The 22,446-nt window shown below is 40.9% G+C and overlaps 2 protein-coding genes across 4 annotated transcripts in view; both read left to right on the plus strand.

Moving 5' to 3' along the window:
* The window catches only part of slc9a1a (solute carrier family 9 member A1a), a 407,815-nt gene that overhangs the window by 310,575 nt on the left and 74,794 nt on the right, over nt 1-22,446 (plus strand). The gene's annotated exons all lie outside the window — the stretch shown is intronic.
* Nucleotides 1-22,446, plus strand: part of LOC101882461 (mannosyl-oligosaccharide 1,2-alpha-mannosidase IA) — a 356,204-nt gene that overhangs the window by 204,336 nt on the left and 129,422 nt on the right. For all 3 annotated transcript variants that reach the window (XR_015512119.1, XM_087288103.1, XM_087288102.1), the window contains exon 3: nt 14,412-14,527. Coding sequence is in view for 2 of the 3 variants with exons in the window: in XM_087288103.1 (XP_087144229.1) it covers nt 14,412-14,527 (116 nt within the window). In the remaining variant the exon portion in view is untranslated. The remainder of the gene's footprint in view (nt 1-14,411; nt 14,528-22,446) is intronic.

The raw sequence follows: 22,446 nt of genomic DNA on the forward strand, positions 1-22,446 counted from the left end.
GTCTCGGGCTCTGATTAAACCCAGATCGCCTCTGAAACTGACAAACGCGTGGCAGGATCTCAGAGGAGCTGATAATAAGAGCTGCTGGAATGCTGAATAAAAGCGTGCACTGGTTTTACTTCATTTTTTTTACGGTAACGATTTATATGGACTAAATTTAAACAAACTAGTCAAGTTGAACATCACTATTTTACCCTAATTAACCTAGTTAAGATTTTAAATGTCACTTCAAGCAGTATAGAAGTGTCTTGAAGAATATCTAGTTAAATATTATGTGCTGTCATCAGGGCCGGAGTGGGACTCCTTTTCAGCCCTGGAGTTTCAAGCCTTATACCGGCCTACCTCAGTTCCCGACTGACTATATTAAAATAAGGTTATTTCCAATTCAATTTCTAATGACACTCTCACGTCTTTTTCAAGAAAACAGCTGCTTTAGAACTTCAGATGTTCAACAACCCTAACAGTATTATATGTCTTAAAAAAAATGGTGAGGTTCAAACAAGGGTCGGTGGCATCGTAACGCAACATGCCGACCACTGTTATCTGCAAGACTCTTTAAACCACAGTATTACTTTCTTTTTTTAGATTTCTGATCAGGTTATGTCAGATTTATTAATGTAGTGAATCATCTGATTTTCACTGAGCAGGTGTAACATTCATTAATATTAATTATTCAAATTCTTATATTCTGTATGGTGCCGCTGTTTGTGGTCGAATGATAGTTACGTCATCATTAACCTGCAGGCTGCATTTTGCTCACGGTGATGCGAGAAAATAAATAAAAAGAGCGGAGATGCAGCAAAATAATGAATAAAAAGAGTGAGGCTATGATCAAATAAAGAAATAAATGAAAAGATTGTGACAGCTGAGAGTGCAAGTGTAACCCCGCCAGTCATACGCCATCCGACCTGGTATCGAAGCAGCGACCTTCCGCATGGGAGTCGGTTGCTCTACCATTCATTCATTCATTCATTCATTTTCTTGTCGGCTTAGTCCCTTTATTAATCCGGAGTCGCCACAACAGAACGAACCACCAGTTGCTCTACCAAGGAGGCTAAAGACCATGGCCTCTAGCGTCTGTCACTAGAGCACCTTTAGAGGTCAGAGGAGTGAGGTTTTACCTGCACAGCACTTACTAGCTGGCCTCCATTACACTCAACCCCCCAAACTTTACTCACATCTGGGTCACGGCACCAATGTAACCCTGCCGATTCTTTGCCATCCAACCCACTCTTACCTGGTATCGAACCAGCGACCTTTCGCATGGGAGTCGGTTGCTCTACCAAGGAGGCTAAAGACCATGGCCTCTACTGTGTCACTAGAGCACCTTTAGAGGTCAGAGGAGTTAGGCTTACCTGCACAGCACCTACTAGCTGGCCTCCATTACCCTCAACCCCCCAAACTTCACTTCCATCTGGGTCATGGCACCCATCTAACCCTGCCGATTCTATGCCATCCAACCCACTCTGACCTGGTATCGAACCGGCAACCTTCCACATGGGAGTCGGTTGCTCTACCAAGGAGGCTAAAGACCATGGCCTCTACTGTGTCACTAGAGCACCTTTAGAGCTGGCCTCCATTACACTCACCCCCCTAAACATCACTCCCACCCAGGTCACAGCACCAATGTAACCGTGCTGGTTCTATGCCATCCAACCCACTTCGAGCTGGTATTGAACCGGCAACCTTCCGCATGGGAGTCGGTTGCTCTGAAGACCATGGCCTCTAGCGTCTGTCACTAGAGCACCTTTCAAAGAAGTGAGGTTTTACCTGCACAGCACCTGTCCTCCGTTACACAAGCAGCTAGGGACACCGAAAAAAATGGAATTCTCCCAGTCCTCCTGATTAGCCAATCCGGGCCTGGCTGTCATCATGGCAAAGATAAGATAAATTAGTTATTAGAAATAAGTTATTAAAACTATTATGATTAGAAATGTGTTGAAATAATCTTCTCTCTGGTAAACAGAAACTGGGGAAAAGGTTAACAGGAGGGTTAATAATTCTGCCTTCAACTGTGAATTGTTTGCAACCACTTACCTTAACAAATGTAGTAAATCCAATGGCTGTTGGTGTTTTTCAGCGCAGTGGGACGTGAGTGTTTCTCTTTTGGCTTTTTGACGTCCTCTGCCGGTGACCTCATTAACTGACCCGCATCGGGATTAACCGGGGTCAACGGTTAAGCTGGACCATGTCTCACAGGGGCGCGAAGCTTGATTAGAGATGAGCGAAAGGAAATGAGGAGAGGAGAAAAACTCCCTGAACGACTGACGTGATGAGAACTGATAAACAACGCTGATGACGGAGAGAATCGAGAGCAGATTGTATGATCATGGTTCGGCCTGATATGATGAGCAGAAAAATATGAAAAAATGAGATTCTGTGTTGCTTCATATTAGCAGTGTACATAACAAACACACGTGTTATTATTTAGCACAGATGCATTAACCCTACTTTTGGCTTGCACATCAGAAATTGGGAAAATTTTCAGAAATTCCTTTGAAAATTTTTCAAAAACTCAACAATATACTGGAAATTTACGACCCTTTGGTTATGTTGGTGGCTGTTTTTGCTCATTGACGTATATTATAGTGACATTTTTTGATTACAAAGTATACTAACCGGCCACTTTATTAGGTACACCTTACTAGTACAGGGGTTGGACCCACTTTTGCCTTCAGAACTGCTTTAATCCTTCGTGGCATAGATTCAGCAAGGTACTAGAAATATTCCTCAGGGATGTTGGTCCATATTAACATGATAGCATCACGCAGTTGCTGCATATTTGTCGGCTGCACATCCATTATGTGAATCTCCCGTTCCACCACATCCCAAAGGTGCTCCATTGGATTGAGATATGGTGACTGTGGAGGCCATTTGAGTACAGTGAACTCATTGTCATGTTCAAAAAACCAGTCTGAGATGATTTGCGCTTTATGACATGGTGTATTTTCCTGCTGGAAGTAGCCATCAGAAGATGAGTACACTGTGGTCATAAAGGGATGGACATGGTCAGCAACAATACTCAGGTAGGCTGTGATGTTGACACGATGCTCAATTGGTACTAATGGGCCCAAAGTGTGGCAAGAAAATATCCCCCACACCATTACACCACCACCACCAGCCTGAACCATTGATCCAAGGCAGGATGGATCTAGAGCTGCACGACTAAATATGAGAATCGCAATGTCTTTGCTTAAAATTCACGATTTTCTCACGATTCTGTAGATGTAAAATACAGGTTAATATCAGTGGGCTATTATTTTGGTTATTTCTCAAACATATGGTACAAAAAAAACTATATTAATATGTAGGTCTACTGTTTATTCTCGTGCACAACACTTTGTGTTCGCTTAGAAAGAAAAAAGCATATCAAATGCTTGTCTTAACCTAATCATAACTCTATAATGCGATGTGATTATTTAAATGTTGTGCATGCTTTCGGTTTCATTTTCACTGCTAAGTGCGGTTCATACTTCCCGCGCGGCTCTCAGACAATCACTCTGTTTCACAAAATGAACGTTATTTACAACTTTTCATTCATTCATATTCTTGTCGGCTTAGTCCAGGGGTGTCCAAACTCGTTCCTGGAGGGCTGGTGTCATGCATAGTTTGGCTCCAACTTCGTTCAACCCACCTGCCTGAAAGTTTGTAGCATAACTAGAAAGAGCTTGATAAGCTAATTCAGGTGTGTTTAATTAGGGTTGGAACTAAAATATGCAGGACTTCAGCCCTCCAGGACCGAGTTTGGACACCCCTGTTTCAGTGCATATTTTCTCTCTCTGTGTATATGTGTTAAAAGTTGTGTATTGGCCCTGTTTGTTTATTGATTGCTTTAAAAGACGTGTTGAATCAAATCTAATTTCAGTGCACCTTTTTGTCTATTTTCAGTCTATTTGCAATGTATATATGACACTAAATAAACATTTACCCAAGCAGTCATGCGCCAGTCCAAAATGAACACTTGTAGACAGCCAACAGCAAGTAAAAACGTGGTTACTGTTAAAAAAAAAAAAAAAAAAACGAATATATACTACAGTATTTATTACAGTTGGTCTATTTCACTATATTGTTTCACAGAATTCGTTAACAAAGAGATGTACATAATATTAATATAACACATAGGCTGTTTCTCAATATGCGTTCTTCAGCGGTCTTGCGTCCTCGTGTTCTCGTGTAACGTCATCATCAGCTGCCAAAGTTCAGTTCCAATACTCAAGACCGCAAGAACAGAGGACGCGTAAAACTTCCCGGATGTGATCTTGATATCGACGACGCACCGATGTAGACTTGAGCACCGAACTCGCTCTAGAAGTCCCAGAAGTCATTGCGGCTGTAGGTGGGAAGCGCAGCATTTTATTTAGATTTATTATTAAAGGTTAGAGATGTAACTTATTTAACTAAGGAGTTTCCTTAAATGAAACGGTGAATATAAACATTACCATGGACATCTTAATAAAGGAATAAACACAATAAGGTTGTTTGTTTGCTGAAATTTGTATTAAAATCTGTTATATTTGTATTGGGCAATTTATATTTATAATGTTTTTATGCACAGTATACAGTTAAAGTCAGAATTATTAGCCCCCCTGTATTATTATTACCCCTGTTTATTTTTTTCCCCAATTTCTGTTTAATGGAGGGAAGATTGTTTTTGCACATTTCTAATCATAATAGTTTTAAAAAACTTATTTCTAATAAATGATTTATTTTATCTTTCCCATGATGACAGTAAATAATATTTTACTTGATATTTTTCAGGACACTTTTATACAGCTTAAATTGACATTTAAAGGCTTAACTAGGTTAATAGGTGAACTAGGCAGGTTAGGGTAATTAGGCAAGTTATTGCATAATGATGGTTTGTTCTCTAGACTATTGAAAAAAAAAATTAGCTTAAAGGGGCTAATAATTTTGTCCCAAAAATGGTTTTTAAAAAATTAAAAACTGCTTTTATTCTAGCAAAAAAATAAATACATAAGACTTTCTCCAAAAGAAAAAAATATTATCAGACATACTGTGAAAATTTCCTTGCTCTGTTAAAAACCATTTGGGAAATATTTAAAAAAAGAAGAAAAAATCGAAAGGGGGCTAATAATTCTGACTTCAACTGTATGTTTTAAAAAGGGGGAAAACAGTAAATCGCTGTATGAATGCTGTAATGTTTCAATAATATTCCATTAAAACACGTGAAGGTCATGTGACCATCAGGAAGAACGCAGCATCTCAATTCTCACAGGACGCATCCTCTTCTCGCGGTCTCCTGAGTTCGTTCTACCGAGGACACCTGGCAAGACCGGTCTCCACAAATCCGTGTTCTGCGTTCTTGTAATTGAGAAACAGCCATACAGTTTAAGTATGGTCAAAAACCCTATAATATTCACTATAAATGACTAGTATTGGGCAGCACAGTGGCTCAGTGGTTAGCACTGTCACCTCACAGCAAGAAGGTCACTGGTTCGAGTCCCGGCTGGGCCAGCTGGCATTTCTGTGTGGAGTTTGCATGTTTGGGTTTCCTCCAGGTGCTCCGGTTTCCACCACAGTCCAAACATGGGTGTTTTCCAGTGCAGGGTTGCAGCTGATAGGGCATAAAACATGCGTAAAACATATGCCAGTATAGTCGATGGTTCATTACGCTGTGGTGACCCCTGATAAACAAAGGACTACGCTGAAGGAAAATGAATGACTATTTTTTCTCTATCTCAGAGTTGAAGTCAGAATTATTCGCCACCCTTTGAATTTTTCTTTCTTTTTTAAATATTTCCTAAATGATGTTTAACAGAGCAAGGAAATTTTCACAGTATGTCTGATAATGTTTTTTCTTCTGGAGAAAGTCTTATTTGTTTTATTTCGGCTAGAATGAAAGCAGTTTTTAAATTTTTAAAAAGCATTTTTAGCCCCTTTAAGCTAATTTTTTAGATTGTCTTCAGAACAAACCATCGTTACACAATAACTTCCCTAGTAACCTTAACCTGCCTAGTTAACCTAATTAACCTAGTTAAGCCTTTAAATGTCACTTTAAGCTGTATAGAAGTGTCTTGAAGAATATCTAGTCAAATAATATTTACTGTCATCATCACAAAGATAAAATAAATCAGTTATTAGAAATAAGTTATTATAACTATTATGTTTAGAAATGTGTGGAAGAAATCTTCTCTCCATTAAATAGAAATTAGGGAAAAAAAATTAAACAGGAGGGTGAATAATTCAGTGGGGCTAATAATTCTGACTTCAACTGTATATCTCACACACTTCATTATTTACAGTGCACAAGCATGTATGCAATAAGCCTCCAAACTATCCTAAAGTCCTAAAACGCTGCCGATTTCGAGGTATTTTCACCAGCAGTGAGTTGTTGGCACTCTTTTCAGTGCGCACGCTGCTTTTTTGTGATAGCGCTGTGTGTAATCGGCAGCATTGCTCTTAGTTGCATCACATTATCAGACGACGCTCAGGGCTAAGATTGTGCGCGACGTCTCATTTGCTGAAATCCTGCTCCGCCTGCTGTATTTCGAGGGAGGTGATGGGAGAGGCCGTGGCCTGTGGGTGTTGGTTTTTCAACACTTTTTTTCACACTTCTTAAGCTCCTAATTGAAATGCTCATCAAACGTATACCACAGCAAGGATTCTGCATCTGATTTCAAGAGAGTTCGACATTGAAACGCATTGTTTTGTATTGCCTCATCCGCAGCCGTCGGACAGATAAGATGCGTGTCATTGTTTTGTCAGCATCGTCTCTCTACATATAATATGCTTTTGATCGCTTCCCCCACGCTCTCCTCCGCCAGCAATAAAGAGCTTGTTTTGTGTGCAGGGTTTTGTGTGCTTTCTCTGCATTAAAGGGGGTGAAGAGCAGGCTATCTTATGTAAGGTCGAGTGAATTAAACGAAAGCCTGGAAATATTTTTCATTAAGGAATTTAATAAGTTGAAATTAAATGCAGCACTGGAGTCGCAGGGCTCTCTTTGTGTGAGTAATGAACGGGAAAGTTTTGAGTTTAGTTGGTATTCGGCTGCTTCTGTTGGTAACGCTTTAGTCACAACTCACAGCATTATTTACATTTTACATTTAAATTTAGTCATTTAGCAGATACTTTTATCCAAAGCGACTTACAAATGAGGACAAGGAAGCAATTTATACAACTATAAGAGCAACAATGAATAAGTGCCAAAGGCAAGTTTCAGATCTGTAAAGTCTAAGAAGGAAAGCATTAGTAAATTTCTTTTTTTTTATTTTCTTTTTTTTTTTAAAGTACAGTTAGTGGTATATCCAGAGAGGCAATTGCAGATTAGGAAGGGAAGTGGAGAGTAAATAGTTGAGTTTTTAGTCTGATGCAGTTAGGGAGTTCATTCCACCAACTGGGCAGATTGAATGCAAGCGTTCGGGAAAGTGATTTCTTCCCTCTTTGGGATGGAACCACGAGGCGACGTTCATTCACAGAACGCAAGTTTCTGGAGGGCACATAGATCTGCAGAAGTGAGAGCAGATAAGGAGCAAAGCCAGAAGTCGCTTTGTAAGCAAACATCAGAGCTTTGAATTTGATGCGAGCAGCAACTGGCAGCCAGTGCAAACGGATGAGCAGCGGAGTGACATGTGCTCTTTTAGGTTTATTAAAGGTTCAGGACACCCTGGAGAACTTTTTTTTTAAAATATTAACAGATTTGTGTGTGTTGAGCATCAGTTAGGACAATGTTAGCATCTGTCAGCTTTAATTGTGGGGAAAACTGGATAATTTTGAGCTTTTGTCAGCTTATTTCAGCTTCCGGGTTTAAAACGATTTTTGGGGCGGGATCAAAATCGGCGACGTAGCGCAGAACTGCAAGTGCAATGATGACGCGTCAGTTTCTCATTATTATTCATAGGGGGGTTTTCTTATCCTATGAGAAGAGCCGGCTGCTTAATTATTCATGAGACCTGCCAGAGTCAAGCCCGAGCTGTGAGACGTCACGGACCCGCCACGGCACTCAGTATTTAGCCGTTCATGAAGGCTCATATGCGTTTGTTTCTATCCCACGGGGTTTGTTGCATGTTTTCCCCCGCGATCTTGTCAGGGCCGATCATAAAGCAAAGCTGTGTGTGTGCTGCTAGCATTTTTGTAGGGAGAGCAGCACGAGAATTAGAGAATGGTGGACGCTGTCTTTTATCAGGAGTTCGTTCACATTCAGACACATCGCCATGCTGCTGTGTTTGCCTAAATCCTCCAGATTACCAGCAGGGCTAATGGTTAAAATAGACAGGTCAGGAGACCTGCTGCGCTGAGTCTGCTGGATACGGGGATTGAGGGAGAAGTCCTCATTTATAGGGTTTACATCAACACACTTATCTTTATAATGATATAAATTGTGGTTATGTGTATATGAAATTACGAGTAACAAATGTAGCAGGGCATTAAATCACTATTTATTTCTTTGCATTTTAACTTTGTAAACTATAAACTCATGCGTCTCCTCACGGTTTGTCCCATTTTGTGGGCTAGCTTCGTTCGCTCACGTTCTCCCCTGCTGGCTACGCCCACTCCTGCCCGATGCTCGCTGAGCTCCACGCCCATTAATCATGCATCTTTTGAAAAAATTCTGAAGTAGACTTTAACCGAAAGTGGGGGGTGTCATGGCCCTTTAAAGACCACGACCAGACCAAGAACAGAGCCTTGAGGTACCCCAGTGTTTAGATGCTGTAGGTTGGATACCTCTCCCCTCCAAGACACCCTGAATGACCTGTCAGAGAGGTAAGATCTGAACCATTGTATAACAGTGCCCGCAACGCCCAGTGACTCAAGCGTAGATAGCAGGATCTGGTGGTTGACAGTGTCAAAAGCAGCTGACAAGTCCAGCAAAATGAGGACTGATGATTTAGAGTCTGCTTTAGCCAGTCTGAGATCCTCCACGACCGAGAGCAGGGCAGTCTCAGTTGAGTGGCCTTTCTTAAAGCCGGATTGCTTGTTGTCCATGAGGTTGTTTAGAGTAAGAAAGTCCAGGACTTGATTGAACACTACTTTCTCCAGAATCTTGGCCTTGAATGGAAGCAGGGATACCGGTCTGTAGTTTTCAAGTAGCGTATGGTCCAGGTTGGGTTTCCTTAGCAGTGGGGTTACCCTAGCCTGCTTAAATGAAGTGGGGAATAAACCAGAGTCAAGAGATGTGTTAATTATGTGAGTCAGTGTTGGTATGACTGCAGGAGAGATGGCTGGCAAGAGATGAGAGGGAATGGGATCAAGTGGACAGGTGGTTTCATGGCTAGATAGCACGAGTTTGGACACCTCAGACTCAGAGAGCTGAGAAAAAGAGGTGAGTGTGTGTGGTGTTGGTGGTTTATCTTGCGTATTTGTTGTAGGTGCAGCAAATTGAGCACTGATTAATATCTGATTATTAACTAACACTAGTAGCTTAATAAACTAGTTATTAGCTTAATAATAGGTAGGCAATAAGTAGGTCCACACGAAATCTGCGCACACAGAATTCCGCAGATTTTCCGCATATTTTCCACAGAATTCCACAGATTTTCCGCAGATTTTCACTGAATTCCGTAGATTTTCCGAATATTTTCCACAGAATTCCGCATATTTTCCACAGAATTCCACAGATTTTCAGCATATTTTCCACAGAATTCCGCAGATTTTCAGCATATTTTCCGCATATTTTCCACTGAATTCAGCAGATTTTCCGAATATTTTCCACAGAATTCCGCAGATTTTGGCAGAATTTTAGCCCATCATTAATTCTGTTTATTTACTTGATTAAATGTGTAAATCTAAATTTATTAGTTTTTAAATGAATTACCGCAGTATTATTGATTAATATGAAAATGTTCATCTGATTTATGTACAACACAGTTTGTACAGTAATATTTTCTGTCTTTTAGTAGAGATATTATATGAGAGACTTGTTTCGTTTACCAAATGAAGTGAATCGAATATCTAATTTTATTTGCACTTTAAACATTAAATAAAAGTTAAAAAGGTAGTACTTTTTATTTTATATATTAAGGTTTTAGTTATGATACTCCCAAAATAATTCCGCAGAAATCCGCAGATTTTTACCAAAATTCTCCACAGAAATAGCAAAACACGTCCGCAGATTTCGTCTGGTCCTGGCAATAAGCCAGTAGTTAAAGGAGCAGTATGGTAATGGTCTTCAGAAAATGATCTAAATGTAATTACGTATATGTATTTTTATATTCTTGGTGAGTGTGGCGTGCATGATGGGAGTTGTAGTTCATTAAAGGGGTGGTCCACTACGATATCATATTTAAACTTAATTTAATGTGTAATGTAGCTGTGTAAACATAAACAACATCTCTAAATATAAGGCAAGGCAAGTTTATTTATATAGCACATTTCATACACAGTGGCAATTCAAAGTGCTTTACATAAACAAGAATTAAAGAAACAAGTAAAATAAAAATAAAAACAAATAAAAAATGAGTAAAAAAAAAACATAAAAACAGGTAAAATGTGATATAAAAGAATGTAGAAGAAGAGAAAAACATAATAGTGCAATCTGTCGGATGCTCAAAAAGCTCAAAGTTCAATGCAAAGGGAGACCTTGGGTTTTACAGAGTTAGCTTAGCAAAGCCTACAATGAACGACTTTTGGGGCCAACAAAAAATACTTCCGGGCCTTGTGAGATCACAAAGGTACTTTTACCGCGCACACAGACTGCGGGCTAAGGGCCGTGGCCAGAGGCGCTGTAACGTTATAGCAGAGATAGAGCTAAAATGCGTCCAACCGCTGCACACAGAAGGAGATGCACAAATATTAATTTTTTTTGTCATTATTACGAATGTTTTTAACAAATGAAAAAAAACGTTACAATAAAAAGAGCTAAATTTGGTTACAATCCCTAATAATAACTCCTGTATAGTCCCACAACATACGTTCACATCTCTGTTTACATACAAATATGGCTACTGATAACGTGCATTTCTGCATGCGCAATATTGCAATGTCAACTGCAGTCACGTGCAATACTGCGGCAGTAAAATCCGCCGTTTCATTTCGTTCAACATTTCTGTACTCAATAGCCACCAGGTGGCGCAAGGAACAACCGCATTTCCATTGACTTACAGGAAGTTGTCATACATGTTTAGATGCCAGCATGCTAGCTTATTCCAACGAGGTGCGCTATTTGCACTTAGCCTAAATAGATACTCAAAAATCTGCATTTTTAACAGTTAAACTCTATAGTATAAGATAACGCACACAGCTGCCCAAAGAATGCCATTTTCACATCGTTTACAGGTAGCTCACATGCTCAGTATACTGTATCAGTTCAGTATGCTCACCATGTTACATAACTGCCCCCTGCTGGTCATGTATGTTTTGTGTTGGATCATGTTGCGGTTTGACGCACGTTACTGCGGAGGGGTGTGATTTCTCTTTAAATCATTCGCACATTCTCAGTAGCCATACCTGTAGATGAATATAGCCACAGTGTAAACACACAGTGCAGATATGATCTTATTGCCACATTATATCATTATGATAACATAATAAATGCCTTCAGTGATTTCCTGAAGATAAATACAAAAATAATGCAACTGGAATAACTAGAGCAGTTGCGATCGTCAATCGAAGCAAGAGATTGATGACATATGAAGACATGTGTTGCAGGTGTTGTAGTGCTGTCCCATTTCTTACCATACGTTCACACCGAAAGCGGCGAGAGCGTCCAAGGTCGCTCTGGCCGCCCTGGCGACAACGCTGTCTGCCTTTAGCTCCGGCGGCGAGAGCGTCAAAACTCGCTATATTGATCTAGTATTTAAAGGAGCCGTTGCAGCATATCAGTTACATTCCTGCATAAAACATTTTTCTTGCACACTTCTTATCAAATTCATATAACAATGGAAGATCAAGTTGCGTGTGGTGTGGCTTTGCTCTATTTATCCAATATGTGTCCATATGTCTGAAATATCCTGAAGCAGCAGATTCCCGCTTTTTTAAGATAAATATATATAACATTAATGCACATCAGTAACTCGCCAGTATCTTATTTAATGCATGTTCTTGTAAGAACATTGTAAATAATTGGAAATCCGGCGACCGCAATCATCAAACCCTTGGGAACAAGTGTGGTCGGAACCAAAGTTCAGAGGTCTGTGTTCTCTGAACTCCTCTCAAGCCGTGGACGTCTTCATTCTCACTGCTTGCTGCCGAACTGCGTCATAGCTCATCAGTGGCGCAAAAAGGGGGTATGCAGTGTATGCGGCGCATAGGGGCGCCACACATGGGGGGGCGCCATTGTGCCAAAACTATTTTTTAAATTATCCATATTAAAAGTTTCAAATATATATATTTTTTTGTTAAAAATGTTTATTTAGCATTTTATACGCGTATAATATTGTATTTTATTAAATAAAAAAATTCATTCCACCCCTCCCCCCATTTTTCATACCATATACGTATTTTTATGAATTTATTATGTATCATATTGATTCATCAAGCCTTTTGGTAACTTCTTAGCTCAAAACTATTTTAATTTTAGCTACAAACAAAGTTATAACATTTCAATTAAATAGAACATTTCACACAGTTTGTTTCTGTTTTTTTTTTTACACTAAACATTTGACAGTCTTTTTTATTTCACTTTTAGCAGTTTCAGTCAATTGTTCTTGCAAAGACAGACCTTACACTTCTCACAGTATGCATGTGAGAAGTAATTGCAATGTTCTTTTGCCCATTAGGACTACCATGTCTATCATTTTGTTTTGACAAATGTAGTACAAAAAGTCCAAAAGCAAGGCAAGTCAAGGTGCTATAATCATTTAGTGAGGGAAATTTAAATTGAGAAGAAATTTGGGGTGGTATGAGATGCATTTCTTTGCGACTTAACATGCTTAATGTAATTATACCTTTTACTACTTCAAAAAATACAGTTTCACAATTCTGAACACAACTGAAATAGTATGAAGCATATTGATATCTTTATGAAAAAATATCTTTAATTTATTGATGGAAATATTTTCCACATTTTATCACTTGCCTGTTTTAAAATATAGTTGGATTGAAGGGGGGCGCGCAAAAGTTGAAGCCGCATACCCATCAGTAAATGTGCAGTTGCGCCCCTGTAGCTTATTACTAGGGATGTAACGGTATCAGAATTTCACGGTACGGTAATACCTCGATATGAATGTCACGGTACGGTATTTATTGAATCATTTACAGGAAAAAACAAAAGTTATGAAAATACTCCAAAAAAGTGCCAAATGTGTCAATGACATACAAATTAGTCATCTATCTGTAAGCTTTGAAACAGGAACTTCAATTTTAATAACAAAAAAAATTAAACCATGTAAAAAAATAAAGTTTCAATTTAGTATTGTTGAAAACTCATCACATTCAACATTTAATCACTCACTCACTTAGATAGAGATGGGTTTAAAGGAAAATTATCATATAAATATAATCTGGTAAAAGCTGGTATCTCTGGGTATTTACAATGTCCCCTGCAACAGAAAAAAAACCCCTCTCATTTGGGACTGAGGTTTCTGGGACAAGAGAGATATGACTTGGCCCAGGTTGACAGCAGTGGGTAACGTTGTGCATTGTCTTTCCCCCACTTGAGAGGACAAACCATGAGTGAGATAGAGGTCTCATGTCTGCATCAATCTGAACAGTGTGCTGACAACACCGCTATTTAGTACGCGCGCGACAACACAGCTGATAAGAACTCGCGCGACAACACCGCTATTCAGTACGCGCGCGACAACACAGCTTATAAGAACTCGCGCGACAACACCGCTATTCAGTATGCGCGCGGCGACAACACCCGCTTTAGAGTTTTCCAGCTCTTTTTCATCCCCGGTTCTAGCAGCACACTCCATTTCCACATTACTGGATCTGTAGCGACAACAGACCGCAAGGGATGATGGTCAAGCATGGGCTGATGGGAATTGTAGTTTTTGCTACCTCCCGTTCGCTTCATTCGCCTGAGCAAATTTTCTCAGAAGACCTATAGTTTTAACGAGTCATGCGCCTACGGTAATATCGAAAAAAAATTATATTGCGGTATGACGGTATTTACAATACGGTTACATCCCTACTCATTACCATAAAGTTGACTTGATTTCATCTCTCCTCGACGCCCACGCCGGCGAAGACGCACCGCGCTGCTCCTCGCCACTTATCGCCACCGGCTCTCATTGGAAACGAATCGCTTCTGGCTACTTTGATGCTTTCGCCGCTTTCGGTGTGAGCGTACGGTAAGGGGTAAATTTTGAAGCTCTTCCCCTTCACATTCTGTTTCAAGGGCCAAGGGGAAGGGGAATGGATAGAAAAATAGAATTGGGATTGGACCTTTGACTCATTGGATATAAACACTGACTTATTTACAAATGTTTAATGCCCTATTCCACCTTTGCACATAAATTTTGGATGAAAATCGATAGTAACTTCATATGTTATACGTGTTCTGTTTTTAGGTGGTCTTCGAGGAGCCTCAATCGTGGATTCCCTGGACACGCTGTACATCATGGGCCTGATGGAGGAGTATGAAGAAGCAAAGGAATGGGTCCAAAACAACCTCGACCTGAACTCGGTGAGCAAACGCTGTTGGGTTTGGAATCGCTAGCGTTCCTCTGTGGATTAGCAGCTCTGGTTGTAAATTGTGGGCCGTCTAAAGCACTTTTGTAAGAGCCTCGTATCGATCTGAAGCTCTGCTGGAATCAATTGTTTCTTTTAACCAACATCCAGTCGAGGGAATCGAGACGGTTTTGGTCCAAATCAAACATTCTTGAGTGGATGAAAGAGCCTCCATTGTGGCTCTTTGTTGACTGGACTGGTTCTTTGGGTGTTCCGTGTGCTGCGGGAATTAATGAATGATTTGGAGAGCGATGCATGATGGCGGAAGATTGAAGGAAAGATGAGGAGGGCATGACTTCTTCACAGAATCATCCTGTGATAATAGACATCTAGAGCAGTTATAGGTCTGACAGTAATGCAGCGAGAGAGAGAGAGAGAGAGAGAGAGAGAGAGAGAGAGAGAGAGAGAGAGAGAGAGAGAGAGAGATTACACACTGATGGACGGGAAACTACCATTTGCAATTTGAAGAATAACTAGATTAGATTGCAACTAGAGTCTTTGCTTATATTGTCATCACTAGACGTTTATAGGGAATTGCTTTAAATAAATGTTCTGAATGGTTGCTCGGCTACGAGGGTGTTGTACAGTAGGCAGTTGAATAATGTTGCTTTTATGTTCTGATTGGTTGCTTGGATTCGAGCTTGTTGTATATTTGCTTGGATATGAGGGTTGTTGAATGGTTGCTTGGATACGAGGGTGTTGTACAGTAGGCAGTTGTATAATGTTGCTTTGATGTTCTGATTGGTTGCTTGGATACCAGCTTGTTGTATATTTACTTGGAAACAAGGGTGTTGTATGGTTGTTTGGATATGAAGGTGTTGAATGGTTGCTTGGATATGAGGGTGTTGAATGGTTGCTTGGATACAAGGGTGTTGTAATCTGGGCAGTGGTATAACTTTTCTTAGATGCGCTTAATCGTTGCTTGGATATGAGGGTGTTGTACAGTAGGCAGTTGTATAACTTTTCTTTGATGTTCTAAAGGGTTTCTCAGATACGAGGGTGGTGAATGGTTGCTTGAATACGAGGATGTTGTACAGTAGGGTGTTGTGTAATTTTCTTTGATGTTCTGAATGGTTGCTTGGATACGAGGGTGTTGTATGGTTGCTTAGATACGAGGGTGTTTAATGATTGCTTGGATACGAGGGTATTGAATGGTTGCTTGGATACAAGGGTGTTGTATAGTAGGAAGTTGTGTAACTTTTCTTTGGCTTGAATGGTTGCTTCGATACGGGGTGTTGAATGGTTGCTCAGATACGAGTGTGGCAGTAGGCAGTTGTATAATTTTTTTTCATGTTCTGAATGTTGCTTGGATATGAGGTACGAGGGTGTTGTATGGCTGCTTGGATTCGAGGGTGTTGTACAGTAGGCAGTTGTATAACTTTTCTTAGTTCTGAATGGTTGCTTGGATACAGGGTGTTGTATGGTTGCTTGGATATGAGGGTGTTGAATGGTTGCTCGGATACAAGGGTGTTGTGCAGTAGACAGTTGTAAAACTTTTCTTTCATGTTCTGAATGGTTGCTTGGATACGATGGTGTTGTATGGTTGCTTAGATACAAGGGTGTTGAATGGTTGCTTGGATACAAGGGTGTTGAATGGTTGCTCGGATACAAGGGTGTTGTGCAGTAGACAGTTGTATAACTTTTCTTTCATGTTCTGAATGGTTGCTTGGATACGATGGTGTTGTATGGTTGCTTAGATACAAGGGTGTTGAATGGTTGCTTGGATACGAGGGGGTTGAATGGTTGCTTGGATACGGGGGAGTTGTTCAGTAGGCAGTTGTATAACTTCTTTAATGTTCTGAATGGTTGCTTGGATACAAGGGTATTGATTGGTTGCTTGGATACGGGGGTGTTGTACAGTAGGCAGTTGTATAACTTTTCTTTGTTCTGAATGGTTGCTTGGATACGGGGGTGTTGAATTGTTGCTTAGATACAGGGTGTTGTGCAGTAGACAGTCGTAAGGTTTTTTTGATGTTCTCAATGGTTGCTTGGATACAGGGTGTTGTATGGTTGCTTGGATATGAGGGTGTTGCGCAGTAGGCAGTTGTATAACTTTTCTTTGATGTTCTAAATCAGGGGTCTCAAACTCAATTTACCTGGGGGCCACAGGAGGCAAAGTCTGGGTGAGGCTGGGCCACATAAGGGATTTCACAAAAAAAAGTCCTCAAATGTCATTATTAACAGTTTTAATTATTTTTTCTGAACATGAAGTGTCCTGAACATTAATAGAACATTGAGTGAAGATTATGAACAGTTCTTCTGAACATGGCATCTTTTGCCTATTTCTTGCTGCCAGAGACTTGACAGCGCTTCTTCTCACAAATCTGAACCACATTTGGCTTTAGAGCGGAAGCAGTTGAGACCCTCAGTATGGCTTGAAGATGATCATCATTAAGTCTAGACCTGTACTTTGACTTATTGAAGTCCTGGGAAAAAAGTGGGGGAACTCACTCAAAACTTCCATTCCCTCACCTAAAAAAAGGTGTATATATGTATAAATAAAACACCCCCACCCAGGGCCGGAGTGGGACTCTTTTTCAGCCCTGGAGTTTCAAGCCTCAGACCGGCCCACCTCAGTTCACCACTGACTATATTAAAATAAGGTTATGTCCAATTCAGTTTCTAATTACACTATCACGTCTTTTTTTTGAGAAAACAGCGCTTTTAGAACTTCAAATGTTCAACAACCCTTACAGTATTATGTCTTAACAATAAAAATGAAAAAAAAAAATGTGTTACTCAGACAAGGACCAAACCCAGGTTGGCCGCGTCATAATCTACCGTACTAACCACTGTACCACAACAGCTGTACGTTAAATGGTGACATATCTAGTTATATCATCATTAACCTGCAGGCTGCATCCTGCTCATGAGGCTACGAGAAAATAGATAAAAAGAGTAGAGCTGCGGTAAAATAATGAATAAGAAGGCTGTGGTCAAGTAAATAAATAAATTATTTTTAAAAAGTGTGACTGCTGAGAGCAACAGATTCTGGAACTAGGGACACCGGCCCTCGCGGCCAAAAAACGGACCGGCCCACCGGGAATTCTCCCGGTCCTCCCCACTCCAGTCACATCAGTCTGTACCAGTCTGTATCTACCTATGATATATATAAGATGCAGGGCAGGCACGTGCACACATAGGGCTCAACCTGTGCAGAGCACATGCTCTTTTTAGTCTTGCATAGAAAGTGCCCTTCCAAAATGATCAAAAGTGCCCCCGCGACGCGACACACCCTCGGTCCTGCCCTTCAGTAGGCGCGCGATAACACCGCTCTTGAGTAAGCGCGCGACAACACAGCTGATGAGAACGCGCGCGACAACACGGCGGGCGGGGAATGCCAGTGACCGCTGGTTACGGATAGAATCAGCGGAGCGGGGAGCGCTCTCTCTCCCCGCTCCGCTGATTCTGTCAGTGTACAGCGGTCGGCGCGGGCCACAAAATATTGCACTGAGGGCCGCAAATGGCCCGCGGGCCGCGAGTTTGAGACCCCTGTTCTAAATGGTTGCTTGGATGTGATGGTGTTGTATGGTTGCTTAGATACAAGGGTGTTGAATGGTTGCTTGGATACGAGGGGGTTTAAAGGTTGCTCGGATACGGTGGTGTTGTACAGTAGGCAGTTGTATAACTTTTCTTTGATTTTCTGAATGGTTGCTAGGGTGTTGGCAGGATGTGTGAATGTTGTGGCTAGTTGCTTGGCTAGTGGTCATGTAGGTGTTCTTAATAGCTGCTAGGATACAAGGATGTAGTGAGTAGTCGCTGTGTCATTGCTTACAGCCAGATTCTGAAATGTTGCTAGTTTGTTACTATAAATGAAATGGATTTGTTTCAGAGGAGTGTGTATAATAAAGCTGAAGTAGTTTTGTTTTTACAGTGTAGTAAAGTGGGACGTCTAGTTTAGTTGTATCAATTTGCACTTTTCTGCTTTGACAGCCAGAAGTTTGGATTTTAAAACTCTTGATATTGAGATTTCTGACAGTGTAAAATGGCTTGTTAAAATGTGTCATTCAGCAGTTTTCACATCATCCGAGCTGCTGTCATTGCTCAAGCAGAACAGTCTTATTGCGTTCAGATGCATGGCAGTGAACTGCTCTGATTTTTTCCTGAAGCTTCTTTGGCAGTTCATTAAAGGCACCAGTGGTGTTTTGAATGTGGTGCTGGTGGGAAGCCCAGTTGTGCATATGAATGATGCGTTCTGATTGGTCTTTTCAAGTGTGCATGATAACTCACACTTGATGCAACTTGGCTGGACGCCTTTCAAAATTCATTGGTGATGCTTTTAAAATCGAGTTGAGGTAGCAAATAGATTGGATTCAAATAGGATTGAATAAATTAAAGTAAAAATCAAATCAAATTCAAACAAACTTGTTTAGTTTTTATGCATTTCTGATTTATTTTATTTACTCAGTCACTGCAAAAAAGCCAGAGTTGGCTCATTTTATTCTGTTGCCTCTTGACAGATTTTCAGATAGCACCCTAAAAATCAAATATGATCATTTAACTATCAAACAACAGTCTCGATATTTATGCTGTGAATAACAACTACAGTACAATGGCAACTTTCCATGATTACAATGATTACAGGCTCATTCGTAGCCCTATATACATTGTGAATTATGTAGCCAGAAGAACGTATGGCTGCATTTTGTCTTTAAAATGAACACTATGGGGCGGTATGACGCCCTTTCTTATTGCGCTTACCAGCTGACCACTTACCTCCCAATGGGCAGCTTTCCCGCTGTAACCAGTTTGCGAGCTAGCCATGTATTTCTGTGGACTTGCAGAGAGGAGTTAACCGCGATGACTGGGTTCGAGTCTGGTGAAAAACAGTTCCAGAAAGCGGGTAAGACGAAAACGAAAGCCAAAAAATAAAAAACAAATCAATTACAGGGTGAGAATGTGGTGAAATCTGAAAACGTGGTAAAAATCAGGCGAGGACTTTTCCTTTTTTACATTGCCTTTTAAAACACTGTCGGTTGGGTTTAGGGAAGTCGGTGAGCGGGTCAATCAGTGCTTTTTAAAGGACTGTCGGTTGGGTTTAGGGAAGGCTGTGGGCGGGTCAATTGGTGCTTTTGAAAACACTATCGGTTGGGTTTAGGGAATGCGGTGGGAGGGTCAATCAGTGATTTAGATAACACTATTGGTTGGGTTAAGGGAAGGCAGTGGGCGGGTCAATCGATGCTTTTGAAAATACTATTGGTTCGATTTAGGGAAAGGGGTGGGTGGATCAATCAGTGCTTTTGAAAACACTATTGGTTGGGTTTAGGGAAGGGGTTGGGTAGGTCAATCGGTGCTTCTCAAAACACTATTGGTTGGGTTTGGGTAAAGAGCTGGGCAGGTCAATCAGTGCTTCTGAAAACACTATTGATTGGATTTAGGAAAGAAAGTGGGCGGGTCAATTGGTGCTTTTGAAAGCACTATTGGTTGAGTTTAGGGAAGGGGTGGGCAGGTCAATCGGTTCTTCTGAAAACACTATTGGTTTGGTTTAGGGAAGGCAGTGGGCGGGTCAATCAATGCTTTAGATAACACTATTGGTTGGGTTTAGGGAAGAAAGTGGGCGGGTCAATCGGTGCTTTTGAAAACACTATTGGTTTGGTTTAGGGAAGGCAGTGGGCGGGTCAGTCAGTGCTTTAGATAACACTATTGGTTGGGTTTAGGGAAGAAAGTGGGCGGGTCAATCGGTGCTTTTGAAAACACTATTGGTTGGGTTAAGGGAAGAGGGTGGGTGGGTCAATGAGTGCTTTTGAAAACACTATTGGTTGGGTTTAGGGAAGAGGGTGGGTGGGTCAGTCAGTCAGTCAGTCAGTCAGTCAGTCAGTCAGTGACAGTGACCTCTGGTGAATTTACATGAGAATAGCAGGCATGAATGGCACTCGCATGAGAATTTTGAGATCTCATAAAGCATACACAGCAGCCTCCGGTAAATTCCTCGGCTAATCACATAAAGCTTGATTACAAAATGAAATCGTAAATTAAATCGAAATCTCAATATCTGTCAAAAAAAAAAAAATCACAATTCGATATTTTCCCCAAATGGCACAGCCCTACACTCTATAACTCTTTCAGTCAGTCTCCTGCTGCACTCTTCAGTTTGTCCACCGTCATGCTCTGTGAAGCCACACCTCAGCTTTCTAATCTACACAGATGTGACAGACGATGTGTCTGTATCAGAAAGAAAAAGGCGTGTAGATAAAGTATAGAGTGTGACCCTCATATCAGTCAGACTGATCAGTCGATCATCCAAGTTGACGGACATTTAAGCTGCTATAGAACCACACACACATGCATACACACAAACGAGCACACACACTGGTGATTTACAGTGACCCTCAATAGGCATAATGTATATTATATAGTAAAAACACATCCTACCCCTTGCCCCTAAACCCTCCCCTTACAGAAAACCTGAGGCAAGATTTAAATGTGAAAAGACCCTATTAAGTATGATTTTGAAGTGTTTTGACCTACAAGGACACAAGGCATGTCCTCATAAACCAGCCTAATAGAGTACAACTAGGTCTTAACCATTATACAAAAAAACTCTCTTTGTTAACCACCAAAACCAGTCCTCACACACACAGACTCCTGGATGTGTAAACTCAATCTCTTTGGGCCCAGAAGAGACTCTCATAGCGTTAAACTCCATTCAAGAGCTCAGAGATGATAATTATCCGCCCTCTTATTTGGCCTCTTCACAGGCTGCGTATCTTCCCGTGAAATATCATCTGCGCTCTATGCTTAGATAAGCAATAATGTCAAATGCTCAAATGTTTGTAAATGTCAAGCGTGTCCATGCAGAATCGTCTGACAGCCTTCATCTCTTCACTGAGACTGACTGAATGCAGACTTCACAAGCACTAATACTCCACACACTAACTGAGCCTTCTGTGTAAGCCCCGCCCACTCTACTGTCAGTCACACAAACTGACCTATAAGAACACAGTGGAGAATTGTATTTGTTTCCTATGTGAAGTTACACAGAGACACTGACTACGTTTACATGGACATCAGTAATCGAATTATTTGCCTTAATCTAATTAATTAAAGATTAAGGCGTTTACATGAGTTGCTTTTTGAATGTTGTTTTCACGATCGCGTTTTACATGTTATAGTTCATTCATTCATTTTCTTGTCGGTCTTAGTCCCTTTATTAATCCGGGGTCGCCACAGCGGAATGAACCGCCAACTTATCCAGCAAGTTTTTACGCAGCAGATGCCCTTCCAGCCGCAACCCATCTCTGGGAAACATCCACACACACTCACACACACACTCATACACTACGGACAATTTAGCCTACCCAATTCACCTGCACCGCATGTCTGTGGACTGTGGGGGAAACCGGAGCACCCAAAGGAAACCCACGCAAAGGCAGGGAGAACGTGCAAACTCCACACAGAAACACCAACTGAGCCGAGGTTCGAACCAGCGACCTTCTTGCTGTGAGGCGACAGCACTACCTACTGCGCCACTGCCTCGCCCTACATGTTATAGTATGGAATAAAATCACTTTCATAAATATTTTATGCGTAAATAAAATTCACGCATCCGTAATTATAAAATCGTAAAGGAAAACGAAACGTACTCGTAATTTTACGAGGGTACAATTCCAAAATCTGCGATTAGAACAGACACAGAAACAACATTTTCTTTGTTTGTATATGACTGATAAATTTGTGATGGGTGTACTTTACAAACACGAAATACAGTTTCACCACGGACACGAAGTCCTGATTACGAGTACAAATCAAACAGCGACACGCCACTGTCAAAATTACGTCACCGCTGTCACAGGCATTAATAAACAAGCAAGAGTCATCGATCACATTATCTGTAAAACAGGAAGAAGAAATCCTCTTTCTCGCCATCATATGGAT

The sequence above is a fragment of the Danio rerio genome, chromosome 16 (genome assembly GCF_052040795.2).
Source record: "Danio rerio strain M-AB ecotype USA chromosome 16, GRCz13ab, whole genome shotgun sequence".
In the NCBI taxonomy this organism is placed as follows: domain Eukaryota; kingdom Metazoa; phylum Chordata; class Actinopteri; order Cypriniformes; family Danionidae; genus Danio; species Danio rerio.